This window comes from Heterodontus francisci, chromosome 15, assembly GCF_036365525.1.
Source record: "Heterodontus francisci isolate sHetFra1 chromosome 15, sHetFra1.hap1, whole genome shotgun sequence".
Taxonomy (NCBI): Eukaryota; Metazoa; Chordata; class Chondrichthyes; order Heterodontiformes; family Heterodontidae; genus Heterodontus; species Heterodontus francisci.
This window is the reverse complement of record NC_090385.1, coordinates 13,159,187-13,183,442: the sequence shown is the minus strand read 5'-3', so window position 1 is coordinate 13,183,442 and position 24,256 is coordinate 13,159,187. Positions and strand designations below refer to the sequence as shown.

General features: G+C 46.1%; 1 protein-coding gene across 4 annotated transcripts in view; it reads right to left on the bottom strand.

The window, feature by feature from the left end:
- The window catches only part of zgc:66433 (uncharacterized protein LOC321250 homolog), a 207,884-nt gene that overhangs the window by 159,078 nt on the left and 24,550 nt on the right, over nt 1-24,256 (bottom strand). Inside the window, exon 1 of one of the 4 annotated variants that reach the window (XM_068047119.1) lies at nt 7,167-7,422. The exons of 1 other annotated variant lie outside the window; for it this stretch is intronic. In XM_068047119.1, the coding sequence (XP_067903220.1) occupies nt 7,167-7,207 (41 nt within the window). In that variant the 5' untranslated portion in view covers nt 7,208-7,422. Of the gene's footprint in view, nt 1-7,156; nt 7,423-24,256 lie in introns of those variants that run through there. 2 more of the 4 variants (XM_068047121.1, XM_068047122.1) reach the window with 2 other exon arrangements.

The window sequence follows — 24,256 nt, the reverse complement described above, 5'->3', positions numbered from 1 at the left end:
ATCAGTCATCCCAAGACATGAACATTTGAGATCTTGGTAAGATTACACAAAGGACATTTAGGAATAACAAAATGCCAGGGCTAGACAGTCAGTTTTGTGACCTGGTATATCAAAAGAGATGGAAGAGATGATATCAAGGTGTATCGTGTGTGCTGTCAATCGTCATGAGATGAAAACACCACTTCAGAATGGTTTAGCCCCATGTGAATTGTTGATGGGATGAAGATTAAGAACACAACTTCCCATACTTCCAAGAACGCTAACCCACAAGTGAGTGCAGAAGGCTTGGAAAAAGTGACAGAGAGAGAGGTTAGAGGAAGATCTACGCAATTTGAGAATTATGACTACGTCACAGAACCAAAAACTTGACAGACATACAACCTGGCGAATCAGTTAGGGTTAGAGATCAGAGAAACAATGGAGAAGTGATGGAACAATCACCAGATCCACGATCGTACATTATCCAAACTGCCCAAGGGATGGTAAGAAGAAACAGAAGATCATTGGTGATGGTACCAAAGAAGCAGCAGATCCCAGAGGAAAAGTCATCTCGAGAAGTTGACGAATCCACAGAGCTGCAATCAGCCACCAACCCAGAGGACAACCCGAGTGAAGAACTTGAGTCAGTGGAACTTCAGTTATACTGAAGGACAAAAAAATGAGAAGGACAAACTAAAAGACTCGAATCCACAGGCATCTCCTAAAGAGAAAAGAAAGCGTTATGGCAGACTTGTAAAAACGCTATAGCAGCTGACATTCTGAGAAACAAAGTCAGAGACTTGGAGGGAGAGGTAGCATAATGCAACATAGGGTTGTTACTGAGCAGAGTATGTAAATAGTCTGTGAATGTCATCACAGGAAGTAATGTAACAGAACTTGCACAGAACCTTATGTAGAGTGAAACTGGGAGTCATAGATATCAGCTGCATGTAAACAAACTCATAGATGGAGGAGGAAAAGGGGAAGAATGGCTCTCAACAGGAGGCCTTAATCACCTAGGATCTTCCAAAAGCATTTCCCCTATGTCCCCCTAAGCCAGTAGTAGTGTATGTGTCACCTGTGGTTCTCCAAGGAGGTGCTCACAGAACTCTTGGAACCAGACCTGCAGCCTCACAGCCATGCAAGGATGGCACTGCCAGTGGTTGTGAAAGTGACCATGGAGCTGAATTTATATGCGTCGGGATCCTTCCAGGCTGGAACATGCAACGTCATCCAGTTTGCCATTCATGGTTGGATCAGAGAGGTAACAGAGGTTCTGGACACCAGGAGAGGGGACTTCATTGTGTTTTCTCTGAACAGAGAGAAGCAGACAGAGCGTGCATGTGGCTTTGGGAGGATAGAGGCTTCTCCCTGGTGCAGGGTGTCATCGACTGCACACGCAATGTTGAATGGTACTACAACCATAAACAGTACCATTCACTGAATGTGCAGTTGGTGTGCGACCATGCTCAGCACATCATCCTGGTGAATACCCGCTATCCTGGCAGCAGTCATTATATGTTTATCATGTGCCAGACCGTTGTTCCAATGTTCTTTCAGCCGCAACGCCGACCCAAAGGTGGCTGCTGGGGGACAGGGGCTTCCGTTTTATACCTGGCTGGTGACTCCCCTCCACAACCCAAATGCATGTGGCCAGCATGTGTCTCATGAGAGTCAAGCTGCCATGAGAAACATCATTGAGCAGACCATTGAGGTGCTGATGTAAAAGTTCCATTGCATCAACAGCTCTGGAGGAGCCCTCCAGTACTTGCGGAATGGGTGTCCAAATTCATGGTGTCTGTTACATCATCCACAACCTGGCACTCATGAGGGCACAGCCCTTCCTATCATAATTTCGGTGACAACCTCTGGAAGAGGAGGAGGAGGAAGGGAGAAGGCAGCCGACACAATCACACTTCAGAAAGGCTATACATGAGTGCATAATTTGATTCCAGTTCCCATGAATATAACCCTAGAGCCACATGGTGCAACAGTCCCACACCGTCCCATCTCTCTGTTATGGATCATCACTGCATCTTCTTTGCTAAATTCCTGAAATAAAAACCACCACAAAACCACCATCCTATACCATCTTTATGCAACAAAAAAATCCAATCATCAATATGCAGCTCAACCAATTCCTTTGCCTGCCCTAGTGCTCCTACGCAGTGCTATCCCAGTGGCTGCAGCACGGCTGGTGGAAGGTTGCTGAATTTTACTAGGGGAGATTGCTCATGGCCTTGAACATCCTTGAGGAGAGCAAGATCCCACAAAAAAGCCTCGAGCAGCTCCGAGCCTAGAAGGCCCAGCTTTGGACTGCACCACCTCAGCTTGGATGGCAGCAGTCTGGGCTGGCTGGCTGAGAGGCAACAGCAAGGACACTGGCGGAGTGGTAGTGGTGAGAGCATGAATGCTGTCATCCTGAGAGAGGACAGCGCATTCATATTCCACAGAGCCGCTGCCATTCCCCCAGGGTGGCACCACAGCAATTGGAGTAGTCTGATGGCTTTACGTGGTGCTCGTCTCGCACAAACCTGGGCCCCCTGCTGAGGCTTGCAGTCATTCAGCAGTGCGCTGAGCGCTCGGCTGCATGGTGCAAACATTATAATTAGCAGGCAGCTTTGTGCTGCCTGCATCACTTTGAATAGGTGTGGGTTAATCATGCATTACAATTCCCGCACTCAATTTCACCCCGCCTAATATTTTAGTAGACTGAGAACCAACCCATACTTGAAAAGCTATTGGTAAAAGTAACTGCATTTTGCATGCAGAAGGCTTTCCAGCTCTGTTGACTTTTGTTTTTACAGCTCAGTCTAAACTCCACTGGATCACTGAACCCAAGCATTTGTTAACATTTCCTTGTAGAACATTTTAATTTGTTAAGTATTGCCCAGATTTACCTATTACAAGGGTATTTTTTCCTAGTGGTTAAATAAAGTCATTATTGTTAATATTTGACAGATCACAAGGAAGTAAGCTTTTTTGATACTTCTGTATCTGTCTTTCAGTTTTTTCATAGATTAATCTTTGAAAAAAGTAACTTCTGATTTATATACTAAATCTCTAGATTTTTCAGAGCTTGTCTCTTGATTTATGAGACGGTGGAGTTGGTATTATTGTGATCATTATCACAATCCTGTTTGTGGGACCTTGCTATGCACAAATTGGCTGCCACGTTTCCTACATTAGAAAGTTGACTGCACTTCAAAAAGTACTTAATTGGCTGTAAAACACTTTGAGGTTGTGAAAGGCGCTATATAAATGTAAGGGCTGAAGTTAGTATGGCTGTTTGCAGTGGGAATGGTGGTATGGGGAGTTGGAGAATTGCATCAGATACGTCCGCCCGGAAATATGATGTCATGACGTCGGTTCCGGATTTAGCCAGCAGCTGGAAAGTACCAAGGCAGCCTCACCGACCCGACACAACAGGAATGCTATTTAAATTGCTAAAGACTTAGTTTTAATACATTTGCATCTTTTTCATTGCGATTCAATGAGGGTCTTGCAATTAAGAGGAAAATGGGGGGTGGGAGGCCTTGTGTGATGAGGACATGATTGAATGACACTCCTCCACTGACCAGGAGGATGCGGAGGAGGGAGATGAGCAAGCAGCATTGGATGTTGAAGCCCTTGCACTGGAGACCAGGCAGATTGAGCGATGCACCAATTTCAAACTTACCCACTTCCAGCCACCATGATGGCCACTCAGAGTAAGATCAGGAAAAACTCACTTCAATGCATGCAGTCTGTCACCTCCTTTCTATTTGTCTTCTGTGCCTCGTGCCCAGCTGAACCACACACTTTGGCCAATGAGACTCTATGAAAATGAGGGCTGTGCCTACATTGACATCCACTAAGGGGGAAGGGTGAAGTCAGCAGCTCACAATTAAGGTATGATAGAATAATCACTTTTACACAATGAATCTTAATTTCAAGAACAAAAGAACTTTATATGATGAAGCAAAGATCAAATTTCAAGCACCTGAGAAGCTCCCAGTATCTCTAGGTGGTTTTCTTTATATGTTTGCGAGTACTTCTACGAGGTGTGACACCAGCGCCAGCAGCTGGGCTGGAGGCAGGCTCCTGATCACACTGCCCCTTGGCTTCTGATGACTTCGGAGGCCATCCTCTGGCTGCCTGAGGCCTGGAAGGCCCCAGCTGCCTGAGGGTTTCCTGCACAGGTGTAGGACTCTCCTCGGGAATCGCAGCTACTGGAGCTGGGCTCACTGGCGGAGGGGCTCGGGAGCTGGTGTCCACACTCAGAGCGCCCTGAGGGGAGGCCCAGCTGAGGATGCTCACCTCTCCTCCTCCCTTTCACAGCTCACTTGAACCTCCCTACTCACCAGAGAAGGATGAGGAGCTGGAGAAGACTCCAGGCGCCTCATCCTTCTCTCGTCATGCCACTATTGCTTTGAGCTCACGGCCAAGGTGATGGTGTGCAGGTCTGCGAGCATCTGTGGGATCTGGCTCTCCATGAGGGTCACCAACCTCTTGATGGAGGAAGCTATGTGCTCATGTGCCTGAGACATGGCAGCACTCATGGCATGGATAGACTCCTCCATCATCCACTCATGGCCACTCATTGCCTCTGGCATCGCTGTCAGATGTTGCCTTACCCCTCTCTGCAACTCCAGCATGTTCTGTGCTGTCAATACCCGAGGCTCGTCAGCAGCCTAGGGGTCAGCTTGGGCCTGGCCTCACACAGACCTACGACTGTCAGAAGCCTTGGATGTCTCAGCCACAGCCAGCTGCTCAGGCACATGTGCAGTGCTCTCACCAGCTTGTGACCCTAATTCCACAGCCGAGCGAAAACCCACCGAGGTGAAAGTTCCTGCGTTGGTGGAAGGAGCAGGAGAGTCATAGGACGGTGCTTCCCCTGACTGCGGTTCTTCCTCAGAGGTTGACAGCTGTCCCCCTTCTGTTGGAATCGCCTTCAGACGGCAACCTGGATGACAGAACGCAAACATGTGCAGGTTAGGCTGTGCAGATCTCGTCATGCCAGCCATGCGTAACGTGAGTCTCCAGAAGTGAATTGTATGTCGATGGAAGACAATCCTCACTCTCCTGTAAAGCGACTCCAGTCTCTCCATCAGATATGGAGTGGCTGCCCTGGGATCCTGCTAATTCCAGTGTTTCCTCCTCAGCTAGCAAGAGAGGCTGAGGATCTGGGATGCCTCCGCCTGTCCGGTATGTCTCCCTCCTGTTATGGGCCCTCTTGGCCTGCAAGTGGAAAGAGGGAGACAGTCATACTTCGCAGAGTGATCAACATGACAGCTTTGCTAGTGGCAGCCCCTCACCCCCTATATAGCTCATGCCCACTCTCAGGGGAGATAATAGGGGTGAGCTGTGAAGGAAAGCGGCTTGTGTCCGAGATGCAGCCATGCATCATCAGGGTGAGGTGACGCCCAGCCCCTCTGCCTGCACAGGTGCAGTGCCTCCCTCCCCATATCTCACTTCCTCCCGCGTAGCCACATGCAATAACTAAAGAGAGAATTATGGAGCAGTCCTTGGTCGAACGTAGGAGGTCATTGACCCCACAGCTGCTGACTTCCTCAGCTATCTCCATCCAGGCTTGCTTGGTCAGGCGGGAGGATCTCTTCTTTCCATCAGTGAGGAAGAGGACCTCCTGCCTTTCCCTTGAACCCTGAGGAGAATCTCGAGGGAGGCATCGCTGAACCGTGGGGGCACCCTGTGACTTGCCTCTGCAATCCTGTGGCGGGAGTGGTGAGGAGTCACAGGTCTTAGCAGTGAATAACAAGCAGCAAATGAGTCCAAGGTAGCAATGCAAGCTGTGCTGGCAGGGCTTTAAATACAGCACCAGCACCTGCCCCGGAGACAACCGACACCGTATTCAGCATCCACATCCCTGCCCCGCCACATGATTGGCCAGGCACCAAGCCACCATTATGTAAAGCGGCTGGCCGCCGCGTGATCACTGTGGGCCAGCCGCCTACATGACTAGCGAGAAGCACGCACATTTACGGGTCTGCTCACAACGGGCTCACTAAATTCAGTCCTAAGTCCTTTTTCTTTATGAATGTTCATTATTAGCAGACTTTAACAATGCTGAGGGCAAATGAAGTTTCAACAGGATCAATGTCACAGATACAATGAGAACTGAAGGAGGAGAGGTAGGTGATGGAGTTTAATCTGTGACCTATTGATCCAGTTAGTGGGGAACCATGTGGCCACTGTGCCCCATAGCAATACGCTTCCCCCCTCAACCCTCTCCTACAATCATTCTGAGTCTGGTCTGTGAAACCCTGATCTATTTACCTCAGTCAAACCGCAGAATTGCACACAAAGTGTGCGATCTAATTGAAACAATTTTGTTCTTTCCTCTCTAACGCTTTGATACCCAGAGCCATTTGTAGAATTGTAAAAGTGCCATTTCCTGAGAAAGGATCTTGTTTAATTGCTCCTGTGGATCGATGATTGAAGACAAGCGTTTTTAACAATATCTTTTACCATCAGTAACACAACAGGTCTCCCCTCCCAGGGGAGACAGGGCTATGTGTTTGGAAACTGAGAAGCGCTATTCAGTTTATCATTATCCTGCTGGTTTGTTGCTTTCATTAGTTGGATCTCCAAAAAAACAGCGGTTCTGTTCCGTTTGAGAGCCCCGTCTGATACACACTGTCCTTTTTAAAGACAGCTCGCCGCTTCAGCATTTTATTGAAGTACAGGGAAAGCTGCGTTGAGAGGGAAAGTGTTCCCTGGCACATAACCAGTGACAAATGTTCCCTGAAAGATCACTGTCGATAACGAGTTACTTTTTATTTAAGACTGGGGTAGACTGGTGATGAGAATAAGAATTTAGACAGACAGCATGTTGGGGTCTGACTGCTTTGTGGCTGCAAGTTTAAATTAATCTAGACTTATTTTTCTCGCTTTCCTGGAATTATCAGCGACCCCAACGCAAACTTCACTTCCATGCCCTAACATAAACAACAATTCCCCAAACTATTCTCGCAGTCTTTCTATTTTAACAGGAAGTTTTTTTTCTCTCTTTCTCTATTAAGGATACACTGCCCCAGTAAAGCTTTCACACTGTAAAACTCTTTCCCTCCCACTTACTTCATGCTGTTGTTTCTTTCTGAGTGTAGTGTTCTCGGACACAGCGGGCACTGAAAAGCAGTCAGTCAGCACAAGATACCAAATTAAGAAAAAAACACACTTTTCCTTACCCTGAAGTGCCTCGAAAACAGCAACAAACCCCGGCCATCATCTGTCAGAGAGAGCTCAGCCCCTGCTCCATGCTCAGGAATGTCAAGCACAAAGAAATGGCCAGTGGCCTTCAGCTGAGCAAATTGGCCACACACACGGAGCCCAGAATGCGACTATGATTACTAGCCAAACTCAAGGCACTGTTCACTCTCAAGAGTGACACGAGGTAATGAGTGAGGGGCCCCAACATCAGCACTGAACCGCGTCCGAAAGCTGTTCCCATTCCACACATGTAAATATACCACTAACCCCCCCTCCTCCTCCACCTCCCGCCCACTCTCCTTCCCAACACTCCTCCCAATGTCCATCATATCTAAAGAGCTCAGACATGTTTGCTGCTTGATACTGCATTTATCAATTACCAAGTTACTAAGTGGCATAAAATTACTCGAAGGAAATAGTCTGCTTTCGGCAGGGATGACTTGGTGAAGTGTGTCACCAGCAGACTCTGCCACTCCATTTCAAGCCCACTTACAAAAGATGTACAAAATGTTACTTTAATTGTATTTCGTATTTCCAATTGAAGCACTTTGTCCATGCGGGATTTCTTGTAAATAGATCTAGGAAATGCAAAAAGTGCAAAAACATATTTTTTTTTGGTTGCAAGATGTTGTGTCAGTTATTTTCCTAAACTGTGGAACTTTTGAGCGTATTTATATCTTCGTAACCTTTCAGGTTTTTCTTTTAATAAGACTGGGCTGGTGATTTTTTTGGGGGGGTGGGGCGGGGGGATATTGCAAAGGCAGCATTGAGAGTCAGCCATTTAGTATGGGATGGAGTTACATGTAGGCCAGAGGAGCCTCTTCCCTGTAGGACATTAGCAAACCGACTGGGTTCTTAAAACGACGTGGTAACTTTTGTATGCTGTGTTGGACCAACTCCCATTTACCCATCATCGCTGTACTCCACCGACTACATGTCAGGCAATCTCTTGATTGTATAATTCTCACCCTCATTTTCAAGTCCCTCCATGGCCTCGCCCTTCCCTATCTCTGTAATCTCCTCCAGCCCCACAACTATCCAGGATCTCTGCAGTCCTCGAATTCTGGCCTCTTGCTCATCCCCGTTTTTCTTCATTCCATCATAGGTGGCCATGTCTTCAGCTGCCTAAGTGCCGAGATTTGAAATTCCCTCCCTAAACCTCTCCGCCTCCCTACCTGTCCTTTAAGATGCTCCTTTAAACCTACATCTTTCACCAAACTTTTGGTCACTTGTCTCAGCATTTCCTTATGTGGTTCGGTGTCAAATTTTGTTTGATAACTTTCCTGTGAAGCAGTTTTACCACATTAAAAGCACTATTCTTTTGGGCCTCCTTATCTCGAGAGACAATGGATACGCGCCTGGAGGTGGTCAGTGGTTTGTGAAGCAGCGCCTGGAGTGGCTATAAAGGCCAATTCTGGAGTGACACGCTCTTCCACAGGTGCTGCAGAGAAATTTGTTTGTTGGGGCTGTTGCACAGTTGGCTCTCCCCTTGCGCCTCTGTCTTTTTTCCTGCCAACTACTAAGTCTCTTCGACTCGCCACAATTTAGCCCTGTCTTTATGGCTGCCCGCCAGCTCTGGCGAATGCTGGCAACTGACTCCCACGACTTGTGATCAATGTCACACGATTTCATGTCGCGTTTGCAGACGTCTTTATAACGGAGACATGGACGGCCGGTGGGTCTGATACCAGTGGCGAGCTCGCTGTACAATGTGTCTTTGGGGAAAAGCACTATATAAATGCAAATTGTTGTAGTTGATGAGGATATCCAAGGGAATTCATCTGTTATTATCTTACACATCTGATCTTATACATCCACCTGAAAAGGCAGCTAGCATCTTGGTTTAAGATCTCATCTGAAAAATTGGCACCACCAACAGTGCACTGCTCCCTCAATACTGTACTGGAGTGTCAGCCTGGATTAATTGCCTTTGACTCATGCATTACAACAACCATTTGCATTGATATAGTACCTTTAATGTACTAAAATATCCCATTGTGCTTCACAAAAAACAATGGTAGTTTGAAGGAAGGGGTTACTGGACAGGAGTACAGACTTGGAGGGTTGTAGGCCTGGAGGAGGTCACAGGTAGGGAGGGGCAAGGCCATGGAGGGATTTGAACACAAGGGTGAGAATTTTAAAATGGAGATGTTCAGGGATGAGATCTAGTACAGTGTAGGTCAATGAACACAGAGGTGTTGGGTGAACAGTGAGAGTTAGGATACAGGCTGTAGAGTTTTGGATGAGCTTAAGTTAATGGAAGGTGGAAGATGGGAAGGCAGCCAGAACATCATTGCAATTGTTGATCAATAAAGGCCTCCAGCAGGATGCCTTCGATTTGTTAGATGGATTGTAAGGTTGTGACACACAGATCTCATCCAAAACTAATTAGGGTCATGTTTCCCTATGTGGGAGAGAAGGGTCATCCATAGCAATAATGAATAATGAATAACTTAGCAAAGCTGGACAGGGAAGTGGCATTGAAAGGCAATCTAGTTTGTGTGGCATGTCCCAAATAATACACTGAATCAAAATACATTCAAACCGACTTTAGAAATTGGGCATCACACCTCACGAAAGATATATTGGCCTTAGAGGGTGCAGCGCAGATTCACTTTAATGATATTAGGGCTAAAATTATGACAAAGCAGCTTGCTTGATCAGCACCCCATCCACCACCTTCTACATTCAATCCCTCCACCACCGGCGCACATCAGCAGCGGCGTGTATCATATACAAGATGCACTGCAACAACTTGCCAAGGATCCTTCGACAGCACCTTCCAAACCCGCAACCTGTACCACCTGGAAGAACAAGGGCAGCAGACATGTGACAACACCACCACCTGCAAGTTCCCTGCCAGGTCACACACCATCCTGACTTGGAACTATATTGCCGTTCCTTCACTGTCGCTGGGTCAAAATCCTGGAACTCCCTCTCTAACAGCACTGTGGGTGTACCTACCTCACATGGACTGCAGCGGTTCAAGAAGGTGGCTCACCACCACCTTCTCAATGGCAATTAGGGATGGGCAATAAATTCTGCCCTTGCCAGTGACACTCGCATTCCACAAATGAAGAAAAAAAATTACAGGTTGCACAGGCTTGCCTTGTACTCCCTTGAAGATTAAGAGGTGATCTAATTAAGAGGTTAATGATTTAAAAAGTTGATGGAGTAGATAGAGAGAAACTATTTCCTCTGGTGGGGGAATCCAGAACAAGCATGCATAAATATCAAATGAGAGTTCAGGTGTGATGTCAGGAAGCACTTCTTTCACACAAAGCATAATGGAAATCTGGAACTCTCTCCCAACAACAACAACTTATATTTATATACTGCATTTATCATAATGAAACGCCCTAAGGCATTTTGGAGGAGCATTGGGGAACCAAGTTTTTCACTGTGACACAAAAGGAGATGTTAGGTCAGATGACTAAAATCTTAGTCAAAGAGGTAGGTCATTAAGGAGTGTCTTAAAGGAGGAAAGTGAGGTGGGGAGGCGGAGAGGCGAAGGGAGGGAATTCAAAAGCCAGCAGCTGAGGCTACTGAAGGCATGGTCACCAGTGGTGGAGCAATTAAAACCAGGGATGCACAAGAGGCCAGAATTAGAGGAGCACAGACACCTTGGAGGGTTATGGGACCACAGGAGATTACAGAGACAGAGAGGGGCAAGGCCATGGAGGGAAAAAAGTTGTCCCCCAAAAGTTGTTGAGACTGGGGGTCAATAGAGAATTTCAGAACTGAGGTTGATAGATTTTTTTTTGTTCGGCATTGATTATGGAAATTGATACGGAAGTGAGATGTGTAGATGGAGTTAAGATCAGCCATGATCTAACTGAATGGGGGATCTCCTGTTTCTAAGCATATCAGCAGCAGCTCTCTCATCCCATAATGCCAACTTCTGATTTTGCTAGGATGGAATGGAATGGTGGGTTACTTTTGACATTCTAGTTACAAATTCTGCCATTTCCTGAACACAAAATAAAAAAGGGGTTTGCCAGAATATTTCAGTTCATACAAAGTGCTTTTGTTGCAGAAGTATTTAAATCAATCTGGAAGGAAAGGTCTAGGATTTTCAAAACAGCATTTGATTTTCCAGTGTAATGCACTGTTGTATTGTTCTTGTCACTTACTTCAATTCATTAAAAGTATATTAATTCTGGTACGTCTGCATTCTCAATGTTTGTTTAACAGTGACGTTTTGCTTATTCAATGTGTTGGTGAAGCGATATGGCAGTTTAATGATTTCATGAAACTCATTATTGGTAATTTACTGTCGAAGGAGTTATGAATGACTACGTGTGTGACACTAATGAGTTTGTTCCACTAGCATATCAGCCCTGCCATTATACATTTTCTCCACGTGCAGTAGTCAGGTGTCAGTTGTGGCTCAATTGGTGGTACTACTCACCTCTGAGGTGAGAAGACTGTGGATTCAAGTCTCACTACATGACTTGAGTGCAAAAATCAAAGCTGAGGTAATGTTGTGCTGTCTTTGGGATGAAGTGTTAAACCAAGATTCTGTCTGCCATCTTAGGTGGATGTAGAGTCATAGAGTTATACAGTACAGAAATAGGCCCTTCGGCCCATCATGTCTGTGCCGGTCATCAAGCACCTAACTATTCTAATCCCATTTTCCAGCACTTGGCCCGTAGCCTTGTATGCTATGGTGTTTCAAGTGCTCATCTAAATACTTCTTAAGTGTTGTGAGGGTTCCTGCCTCTACCACCCCTTCAGGCAGTGAGTTCCAGATTCCAACCACCCTCTGAGTGAAAACCTTTTTCCTCAAATCCCTTACCTTAAATCTATGCCCCTGGTTATTGACCGCTCTGCTGAGCGAAAAAGTTTCTTCCTATCTACCCTATCTATGCCCCTCATAATTTGTATACCTCAATCAGGTCACCCCTCAGCCTTCTCTGCTCTAAGGAAAACAACCCTAGCCTATCCAGTCTCTCTTCATAACTGAAATGCTGCAGCCCAGGCAACATCCTGATGAATCTCCTCTGCACCAGTGGTCACTCCTACCAATACTGTCATGGATAGATGCATCTGCGGCAGGCAGATTGGTGAGGACGAGGTCAAGGAGGTGCGGAGCGGACTTACAGCTGAGCGGTCAATTTCAGTAAGTTACAAGTTAATCCCCTTTTGTTTCGGAGGACCAGGGGACTGCTGGGTAAGGGAAAACTATTTATTTGGGCAGTGGCAGTACCCGAGACACTACACGTGTAGTGTCTCCCACCCACCCTCCTCCTCTAACCAAAAAAAAAAGGACTCTGGTGTGTTGATAAGGTAAGCTTTTTATTTAAAAAGTTCAGTCCGTCGGATTGCTAAGCGAACAAGTTTTGACTTTTTTTTTCGTTTGGTTTTTCAGTAGATTTGTTGGGAATCTAGAATAGTGGGAATGGAGGTAAAGGCAGTTGTATGTTCCTCCTGCAGAATGTGGGAGGTAGGGGTCGCCAAGAGTGTCCCTGCTGACTGCATCTGCGGGAAGTGCACCCAACTCCAGCTCCTCGCAGACCGCGTTAGGGAACTGGAGCTGGAGCTGGATGAACTTCGGATCATTCGGGAGGCGGAGGGGATTATTGACAGGAGTTATAGGGAGGCAGTCACACCTCAGGTAAAAGAAGTAGGTAGATGGGTTACCGTCAGGGGAAGGAAAGGGAACCAGCAGGCAGTGCAGGGATCCCCTGTGGCCGTTTCCCTCAACAACAGGTATACCGTTTTGGACACTGTTGGGGGGGGGGACTTACCAGGGGTAAGCAATGGGGTGCAGGTCTCTGGCACAGAGTCTGTCCCTGTTGCTCAGAAGGGAAAGGGGAAGAGGAGCAGAGCATTAGTCATTGGGGACTCCATAGTTAGGGGAACAGATAGGAGGTTCTGTGGGAACGAGAGAGACTCACGGTTGGTGTGTTGCCTCCCAGGTGCCAGGGTACGTGATGTCTCTGATCGTGTTTTTGGGATCCTTAAGGGGAAGGGGGAGCACCCCCAAGTCGTGGTCCACATAGGCACCAACGACATAGGTAGGAAGAGAGATGGGGATTTAAGGCAGAAATTCAGGGAGCTAGGGTGGAAGCTTAGAGCGAGAACAACCAGAGTTGTTATCTCTGGGTTGTTGCCCGTGCCACGTGCTAGCGAAGAGAGGAATAGGGAGAGAGAGGAGTTGAACACGTGGCTGCAGGGATGGTGTAGGAGGGAGGGTTTTGGTTTCCTGGATAATTGGGGCTCTTTCTGGGGTAGGTGGGATCTCTACAAACAGGATGGTCTTCACCTGAACCAGAGGGGTACCAATATCCTGGGGGGGAGATTTGTTAGTGCTCTTCGGGGGGGTTTAAACTAAATCAGCAGGGGAATGGGAACCTAAATTGTAGTTCCAGTGTACAGGCTGTTGAGAGTAGTGAGGTAGGGGATAAGGTTACAGGGACGCAAGAGGGCACTGGCAAGCAAGAACTTGGTTTAAAGTGTGTCTACTTCAACGCAAGGAGCATCCGGAATAAGGTGGGTGAGCTTGCAGCATGGGTTGGTACCTGGGATCCTGATGTTGTGGCCATTTCAGAGACATGGGTAGAGCAGGGGCAGGAATGGATGTTGCAGGTTACGGGATTTAGATGTTTCAGTAAGAACAGAGAAGAGGGTAAAAGAGGGGGGGGTGTGGCATTGTTAATCAAGGAAAGTATTACAGCGGCAGAAAGGACGTTTGAGGACTCGTCTACTGAGGTAGTATGGGCCGAGGTTAGAAACAGGAGAGGAGAGGTCACCCTGTTGGGAGTTTTCTATAGACCTCCGAATAGTTCCAGAGATGTAGAGGAAAGGATAGCGAAGATGATTCTCGACAGGAGCGAGAGTAACAGGGTAGTGGTTATGGGGGACTTTAACTTTCCAAATATTGACTGGAAATACTATAGTTCGAGTACTTTAGATGGGTCTGCTTTTGTCCAGTGTGTGCAGGAGGGTTTTCTGACACAGTATGTGGACAGGCCAACCAGGGGCGATGCCACATTGGATCTGGTACTGGGTAATGAACCCGGCCAGGTGTTCGATTTAGATGTAGGTGAGCACTTTGGCGATAGTGATCACAATTCGGTTAGGTTTACCTTAGCGATGGGCAGGGACAGGTATATACCGCAGGGCAAGAATTATAGCTGGGGGAAAGGAAATTATGACGCGATTAGACAAGATTTAGGATGTGTAGGATGGGGAAGGAAACTGCAGGGGATGGGCACAAACGAAATGTGGAGCTTATTCAAGGAGCAGCTAATGCGTGTCCTTGATAAGTATGTACCTGTCAGGCAGGGAGGAAGTTGTCGAGCGAGGGAGCCGTGGTTTACTCAAGAAGTTGAAGCGCTTGTCAAGAGGAAGAGGGCGGCTTATGTTAGGATGAGACGTGAAGGCTCAGTTAGGGCGCTTGAGAGTTACAAGCTAGCCAGGAAGGATCTAAAGGGAGGGCTAAGAAGAGCAAGGAGAGGACACGAGAAGTCATTGGCGGATAGGATCAAAGAAAACCCGAAGGCTTTCTATAGGTATATCAGGAATAAAAGAATGATAAGAGTTAGAACAGGGCCAAATCAAGGATAGTAGTGGGAAGTTGTGTGCGGAATCAGAGGAGATAGGGGAAGCGTTAAATGAATATTTTTCGTCAGTATTTACAGTAGAGAAAGAAAATGTTGCCGAGGAGATTACTGAGATACAGCCTACTAGGCTCGATGGGATTGAGATTCACAAGGAGGAGGTGTTAGCAATTTTGGAAAGAGTGAAAATAGATAAGTCCCCTGGGCCAGATGGGATTTATCCTAGGATTCTCTGGGAAGCCAGGGAGGAGATTGCTGAGCCGTTGTTGTTGATCTTTATGTCGTCATTGTCGACAGGAGTAGTGCCGGAGGACTGGAGGATAGCAAATGTTGTCCCCTTGTTCAAGAAGGGGAGTAGAGACAGCCCTGGTAATTATAGACCTGTGAGCCTTACTTCGGTTGTGGGTAAAATGTTGGAAAGGGTTATAAGAGATAGGATTTATAATCATCTTGAAAAGATTAAGTTCATTTGCGATAGTCAGCACGGTTTTGTGAAAGGTAGGTCGTGCCTCACAAACCTTATTGAGTTTTTCGAGAAGGTGACCAAACAGGTGGATGAGGGTAAAGCCATGGATGTGGTGTATATGGATTTCAGTAAGGCGTTTGATAAGGTTCCCCACGGTAGGCTATTGCAGAAAATACGAAAGTATGGGGTTGAAGGTGATTTGGAGCTTTGGATCAGAAATTGGCTAGCTGAAAGAAGACAGAGGGTGGTGGTTGATGGCAAATGTTCATCCTGGAGTTTAGTTACTAGTGGTGTACCGCAAGGTTCTGTTTTGGGGCCACTGCTGTTTGTCATTTTTATAAATGACCTGGATGAGGGTGTAGAAGGGTGGGTTAGTAAATTTGCGGATGACACGAAGGTCGGTGGAGTTGTGGATAGTGTCGAAGGGTGTTGTAGGGTACAGAGGGACATAGATAGGCTGCAGAGCTGGGCTGAGAGATGGCAAATGGAGTTTAATGCGGAAAAGTGTGAGGTGATTCACTTTGGAAGGAGTAACAGCAATGCAGAGTACTGGGCTAATGGGAAGATTCTTGGTAGTGTAGATGAGCAGAGAGATCTTGGTGTCCAGGTACATAAATCCCTGAAAGTTGCTACCCAGGTTAATAGGGCTGTTAAGAAGGCATATGGTGTGTTAGCTTTTATTAGTAAGGGGATCGAGTTTCGGAGCCACGAGGTCATGATGCAGCTGTACAAAACTCTGGTGAGGCCGCACCTTGAGTATTGCGTGCAGTTCTGGTCACCGCATTATAGGAAGGATGTGGAAGCTTTGGAAAGGGTGCAGAGGAGATTTACTAGGATGTTGCCTGGTATGAAAGGAAGGTCTTACGAGGAAAGGCTGAGGGACTTGGGGTTGTTTTTGTTAGAGAGAAGGAGGAGGAGAGGTGACTTAATAGAGACATACAAGATAATCAGAGGGTTAGATAGGGTGGATAGTGAGAGTCTTTTTCCTCGGATGATGATGGCAAACATGAGGGGACATAGCTTTAGGTTGAGGGGTGAAAGATATAGGACAGATGTCAGAGGTAGTTTCTTTACGCAGAGAGTAGTAGGGGCGTGGAACGCCCTGCCTGCAACAGTAGTAGACTCGCCAACTTTAAGGGCATTTAAGTGGTCATTGGATAGACATATGGATGGAAATGGAATAGTGTAGGTCAGATGACCGGCGCAACATCGAGGGCCGAAGGGCCTGTACTGCGCTGTAATGTTCTAAAAAAAAAAGTATGTTTTCCCCTCTTGTTGGTTCCCTCACCACCTGCCACATACCCAGTCTAGCAGATATGTCCTTTAGGACTCGGCCAGCTCGGTCAGTAGTGGTGCTACCGAGCCACTCTTGGTGATGGACATTGAAGTCCCCCACCCAGAGTACATTCTGTACCCTTGCCGCTCTCAGTGCTTCCTCCAAGTTCTGTTCAACAGGGAGGAGTACTGAGTCATCAGCTGAGGGAGGGTGGTAGGTGGTAATAAGCAGGAGGTTTCCTTGCCCATGTTTGACCTGATGCCATGAGACTTCGTGGGGTCCAGAGTCAATGTTGAGGACTCCCAGGGCAACTCCCTCCCTACTGTATACCACTGTGCCACCACCTCTGGTGGGTCTGTCTTGCCGGTGGGTCAGGACATACCCTGGGATGGTGATGGCAGTGTCTGGGACATTGTCTGTCAGGTATGATTCCATGAGTATGACTATGGCAGGTTGTTGCTTGACTAGTCTGTGGGACAGCTCTCCCAACTTTGGTTCAAGCCCCCAGATGTTTGTAAGGAGGACTTTGCAGGGTCGACAGGGCTGGGTTTGCCGTTGACGTTTCCGGTGCCTAGGTCGATGCCGGGTGGTCCATCCGGTCTCATTCCTTTTTATTGACTTCGTAGCGGTTAGGTACAACTGAGTGGCTTGCTCGGCCATTTCAGAGGGCATGTAAGAGGCAACCATATTGCTATGGGCCTGGAGTCACATGTAGGCCAGACCAGGTAAGGACAGCAGATTTCCTTCCCTAAAGGACATTAGTGAACCAGATAGGTTTTTACAACAATCGACAATGGTTTTATGGCCATCATTAGACTAGCTTTTTTTATTTCCAGATTTATTAATTTATTAATTGAATTCAAATTCCACTTTCTGCTGAGGTGTGATTTGAACTCATGTCCCCAGAGCAATACCCTGGGTCTCTGGGTTACTAGTCCAGTGACAATACCACTGCGTCACCGCCTCCCCCACCTTCACATTGAGGATACCCTCCTTCGTGTTGTGTGGCACTACCATTGTGCTAAATGGGATAGATTTTGAACAGATCTAGCAATGCAAAACTGGGCATCTATGAGGCGCTGTGGGCCATCAGCAGCAGCAGAATTGTACTCAACCACCATCTGTAACCTCCTGGCCCGGCATATCCCCCACTCTACCATTACCATCAAGCCAGGAGACCAACCCTGGTTCAATGAAGAGTGCAGGAGGGCGTGCCAGGAGCAGCACCAGGCATACCTCAAAATGAGGTGTCAACCTGGTGAAGCTTCAACACAGGACTATCTGCATGCCAAACTGCAAAAGCAGCATGCGATAGACAGAGCTAAGCGATCCCATAACCAACGGATCAGATCTAAGCTCTGCAGTCCTGCCACATCCAGCCGTGACTGGTGGTGGACAATTAAACAACTAACTGGAGGAGGAGGCTCCACAAATATCCCTATCCTTAATGATGGGGGAGCCCAGCACATCAGCGCAAAAGATAAGGCTGAAGCATTTCCAACAATCTTCAGTAAGATATGCCGAGTTGACGATCCATCTCGGCCTCCTCCTGAAGTCCCCAGCATCACAGATGCCAGACTTCAGCCAATTCGATTCACTCCGCGTGATATCAAGAAATGACTGAAGGCACTGGATACTGCAAAGGCTATAGGCCCTGAGAATATTCCGGCAATAGTACTGAAGACCTGTGCTCTAGAACTTGCCGCGCCCCTAGCCAAGCAGTTCCAGTACAGCTACAACACTGGCATCTACCCTACAATGTGGAAAATTGCCCAGGGTGTGTCCTGTACACAAAAAGCAGGCCAAGTCCAACCCGGCCAATTACTGCCCCATCAGTCTACTCTCAATCATCAGTAAAGTGATGGAAGGTGTCATCAACAGTGCCATCAAGTGGCACTTGCTTAGCAATAACCTGCTCAGTGACGCTCAGTTTGGGTTCCGCCAGGGCCACTCAGCTCCTGACCTCATTACAGCCTTGGTTCAAACATAGACAAAAGAGCTGAACTCAAGAGGTGAGGTGAGAGTGACTGCCCTTGACATCAAGGCAGCATTTGACCGAGTATGGCAGCAAGGAGCCCTAGCAAAACTGAGGTCAATGGGAATCAGGGAGAAAATCCTGCGCTGGCTGGAGTCATACCTAGCACAATGAAAGATGGTTGTGGTTGTTGGAGGTCAATCATCTGAGCTCTAGGACATCACTGCAGGAGTTCCTCAGGGTAGTGCCCTAGGCCCAACCATCTTCAGCTGCTTCATCAATGACCTTCCTTCAATCATAAGTGGGGATGTTCGCTGATGATTGCACAATGTCCAGCACCATTCATGACTCCTCAGATACTGAAGCAGTCTGTGTAGAAATGCAGCAAGACTTGGACAATATCCAGGCTTGGGCTGATAAGTGGCAAGTAACATTCGTGCCACACAAGTGCCAGGCAATGACCATCTCCAACAAGAGAGAATCTAGCCATCTCCCCTTGACATTCAATGGCATTACCATCTCTGAATCCCCCACCATCAACATCCTTGGGGCTGCCATTGAACAGAAACTGAACTTGAGGAGCCATATAAATACCATGGCTACAAGAGCAGGTCAGAGGCTAGGAATTCTGCGGCGAGTAACTCATCTCCTGACTCCCCAAAGCCTGTCCACCAGCTACAAGGCACAAGTCAGGAATGTGATGGAATACTCTCCACTTGCCTGGATGGGTGCAGCTCCAACAACACTCAAGAAGCTCGACACCAGGACAAAGCAGCCCGCTTGATTGGTACCCCATCTACAAACATTTACTCCCCCCACCACCGACGCACAGTGACAGCAGTGTGTACCATCTACAAGATGCACTGCAGCAACGCACCTACGACAGCACCTTCCAAACCCGCGACCTCTACCAACTAGAAGGACAAGGGCAGCAAATGCATGGGAACACGACCACCTGCAAGTTCCCCTCCAAGTCACACACCATCCTGACTTGGAACTACATTGCCGTTCCTTCACTGTCACTGGGTCAAAGTCCTGGAACTCCTTTCCTAACAGCACTGTGGGTGTACCTACCCCACATGGCCTGCAGCGGTTCAAGAAGGCAGCTCACCACCACCTTCTCAAGGGCAATTAGGGATGGGCAATAAATGCTGGCCAGGCCAGTGACGCCCACATCCCATGCATGAATAAAAAAAAAATCCCTCTCCAGTGCAATCACATGCTTCCTATAGTGTGGTGACCAGAACTGTACACAATACTCCAGCTGTGGCCTAACATTGCTATTTGTAAAATCTTGCTGTGCTCACATTGGCTGTCACATTTTCTATATTACAACAGTAACTACACTTCAAGAATACTTTGTTGGCTGTAAAGTGCTTTGGGATGTCCTGTGGTTGTGAAAGGTGCTATATAAATGCAAGTCTTTTTTCTTTTTCTACTCTGGCATAACATTGCACCTCAGAAGCACACCCTTACTGTGCCAGTGTGATACTTTTGCAATTTCCTGCAACAAACAAAAGACTGTTTGAATGCCATTGCCAATTGGTGCCAAATTGGTGCCAAATTAGAGACAGTTGCATACTGTTAGGCTAAGCCTACTAAGAACTTGATTGAGAATGAACTGCCCAGTTCATCAACACTCCTTACTGCAAGTACCAAATAATAAAAGGCATTTAAAATATGTACCTTATTTTCCATATTAATTTCCTGCAAGTTCCAGAAAACATAGTAATTAGGCAAAAATAAATGATTGGGCAGAAGTAAAAAAAAAATGAATAGACAGTGTTAGGAGATGAACTTTAAAAACTCTTACTTTTAAGTGACTTGAATACCACTAGTTTTAGGAATCTTGTGCTATTTTAATATTCCATAGTTCACAGCAAGGTCTGCAGAAATAGCACAGAGAAGCTACTCATTAAGCTAATGAAAGGAAGTCGTCCATCAAACATGTGTAAACATGAGGAATTATCAGCAGGAAGATGAATGTTTTCCTGTTAGTTGAAATGCAAGATGCCTGCTAGATGGGGCTATGTTAACAATACATTACTGAATTAAATCTATCTATATAAAGCTAATTTCATTTGTTAAAAATTGTATTATTATGACTAAATATTTGATTAGCTCTTTCTGTTGGAACTTTAACTGTTGGTATGGAATTTCGATCCCTGAGAGCGTATATCTCCAATTAGGGTTTTCTCTCCATTAATTGCAATAAATGGAAAATCCTGTGACCCTACTCACTTCGGAACCCAAATTCCCGTCATCCCCTCCTGACAGGTCACGCTGTGTGCTGAGAAGGGGGTTTAGTAATATTTACCCATCAGGTGAACACCACCAACTCTTCAAATTTATTAATCTAACAATATTCCTTGCGCATTTGTTGGACGATAAAGATGGGTGGGAAAAAGTCACAAAACTGGCCAGTTTAGCAGCAGAAGACTCTTTTATATCAGCAGTGAGATAACTTAATGCCTATTATTACCCGTATGGATAAGAACTGAGTTCAATGCCCAAATGGAACTGCTTATAGTTAAAGTTTAAACATCTGGGGAGAGGTTTTCGTCTTCATTGACTACGTGCTAATTTGAGAGGGTCATACATGCCATATAGAATCTGCCTGCTATTCATTACATTGCAATCAATGAAATCTCAGCGGACAAAAATCTACCACCCAAATTTTGCCCAATTTAATTTCAGGGTGGGATTTTAGTGCAGCACTCCCTCAGTGCTGCCGGAGGTGCTGTTTTCTAGCTGAGATGTTAAACCGAAGCCTGGTCTACCCTCTCAGGTGGACGTAAAAGATCTTATAACACTTTTTTGAAGAAGAGCAGGGGAGTTCTCCCTGGTGTCCTGGCCAATATTTATCCTTTAACCAACATCACAGAAAATAACAGATGACCAGGTCGTTTATCTCACTGCTGTTTGTGGAAGTTTCCTGAGTGTGAGTTGGCTACTGTCAGTCCTACATTACAACAGTGACTACACATCAAAATAAAGTATTTCATTGACTGGAAAGTGCTTTGGGATGTCCTGAAGTCATGAAAGATGCTATAGAAATGCAGGTTCTTTCCATTTCTTTTAGGATTGGCCTAATGCTTTAAGAATCACTGTTACACTTGAGAGCAAATGGCCTTCTGTTTGTGTGCACACTATTATTACTGTCCTGCCCCTTAGTCAACTGAGCATTACTCATTGTAGCTGAAATCCTAACCGCAGAGTCAGTGTAAACAAAATGACTTAGATTTTATATTATTAACTGGGTTTATGGGGGATGTTTGGCAGAGTTGAATGCACTTCCCATTTCGTATGGTAAGCATGTATTTTTCTTGATGATCTGGGGCAGAAATGTTTGCTCCCTAGTCCGAGATTGCCATTTATCCAATAGTATTTGCAGGCTAACTGGTTACCAATCTATGATGACAACGAACAAGTAATAAATCTCACTAAAGAAAATAGTCAGTGACTATTCTCTGGAGAGTCTTCTTCATAAGAGCATGAAACACCATTTTGACCTTTGCTCTGACCTTTTACACCAAACTTTCACTGCGATAATATCAAATGGAAGGCTTCTTTAAATGCATGATTTAACTAGAAATCTCGTAGTATCATTTACTTTTAAATGTGGATCAAAGATAATCTTAATGTCTTGTTCCATAGATGCAAATAATTGCATGATTCATTATTAATACAGAACGTCTGAGCATTATGTACTGCTTATTCACCAAAGTGACACAACATTTAAACCTATGGCTGCCAGTTTTACTGATTTGTGTAAATGATCCTCATATTGTGCAAAATGAGTCAGCGTTGGCCTGTCAAATTATGCACAGCATTGTTCTATCCTTGGTTCTCGTAGGGATAACAGCCCTTTCCCTTGTAGAGTGGTCTCATATATAACTGTATTTCTGGTAACAGAATACAGGGAGTGTAACACAGATCAGGAGTCTCCTGAGATGCCTGTGACAAACTTCTTTTCCGGCCTGCAGTCAAAGCTGGTCTCTTCACTGATAGTGTGTCTGCCTCTGAGCATGTCAGGACTATTTCACATCGAGTAACACATTATCCTCACTCTTTAACGGTTGACAATAATGGGAAAATAATCAATTCAACAATAGTCATTCACAAAAGGTATTGTAGCACTAGATATTCTCTAGGCTCCATCACTAACAGTGTCTATTTCCACTTTTGTAACACTGCCTGACTCCATCCCTGTCTTAGCTCATCCGCTGCTGAAACCCTCATGCTTTGTTGCTTCTAGACCGGACTATTCCAATGCCCTCCTGGCTGATCACGCATCTTCCACCTTCCCTAAACTTGAGGGCATCCAAAACTCTGCTGCCTCTGTCCTAACTCGTACCAAGTCCCGTTCACCAATCACCCCTGTGCTTGCTGACTTACATTGGTTCCCAGTTAAGCAATGACTTTATTTTAAATTTCTCATCCTTGTTTTCAAATCCTTCCATGGCCTTGGCCCTCCCAATCTCTGTAATCTCCCCCAGTCCTACAACCTTCTGAGATATCTGCATTCCTCTAATTCTAGCCTTGTGCTATCCCTGATTTTAATTGCTCCACCATCAGTGGCCATGCCTTCAGCTGTAAAGGCCCTAAGCTCTGAATTCTCTCTCTAAATCTCTTTGGCTCTCTGCCTCTCTTTTCTCCACTAAGACACTCCTTAAAATCTTCTTTTTTGACCAAGCTTTTTGCCATCAACCCTAATATCTCCTTATGTGGTTCGGTGTCAAACTTTGTTTGATAATATTCCTCTGAAGCGCCTTGGGACGTTTTACAACATTAAAGGCGCCAGATAAATGCACGATTCAGGATGTTCCAAAGCACTTTGCAGCCATTGAAATACATTTTGAAGTGTTGTCACTGTTGCAATAGAGGAAACGCAACGATTAATGTGTGCACAGCGGGCTCCCAGGAAGCCTAGTCATTAAATATTCCTCTCCTCTTGTTTTAAGTAGATGTTATTTCTGACTATAGCTTTGTAGCTATGTTGTTAGGCATTTGGGTTCTTGTGCAACTTGTATCCCAGTTCTGACTGGCATTTGCACTCAAGTTTTCCCTAGTAATAAATTCCCTGGAATCAGTCAGTGCATCGACGGAATGGAAGGAATCCTGGCCATGCAAAACGGCACAGTGACGCAGTGGTTAGCACTGCAGCCTCACAGCTCCAGCGACTGGGTTCAATTCTGGGTACTGCCTGTGCGGAGTTTGCAAGCCCTCCCTGTGACCACGTGGGTTTTCGCCGGGTGCTCTGGTTTCTTCCCACAGCCAAAGACTTGCAGGTTGATAGGTAAATTGGCCATTATAAATTGCCCCTAGTATAGGTAGGTGGTAGGGGAATTGAGGAAAGGTGGGGATGGGGTAGGAATATGGGATTAATGTAGGATTAGTATAAATGGGTGGTTGATGGTCGGCACAGACTCGGTGGGCCGAAGGGCCTGTTTCGGTGCTGTATCTCTAAATAAATAAATAAAGCTTCCTCTCTGTGAAATTTGAGCACTCAGTAGGTCAGCTCAGCAGTGACACCGATGGTATCTGTTGAGATGCTCAGGGCTTTGAAACTCCCTGACCAAGGACAGATTGGAGCCAGGATTGGAAAGAAAATAAGGATAATTTTTGTTCAAGTAGGGAAGGGAAAACCCTAGCTGCAACGTTTAGCAGTTGAAGTTGAACACAAGTTTCTTTTGGTCTTTTGACTTGAGTGTTCTCTTTTAAAAAAAATTAATCGGTTTCCTTTAGCTCTGTTTGTACTATGAGAAGAAATATGGTGAATAAAA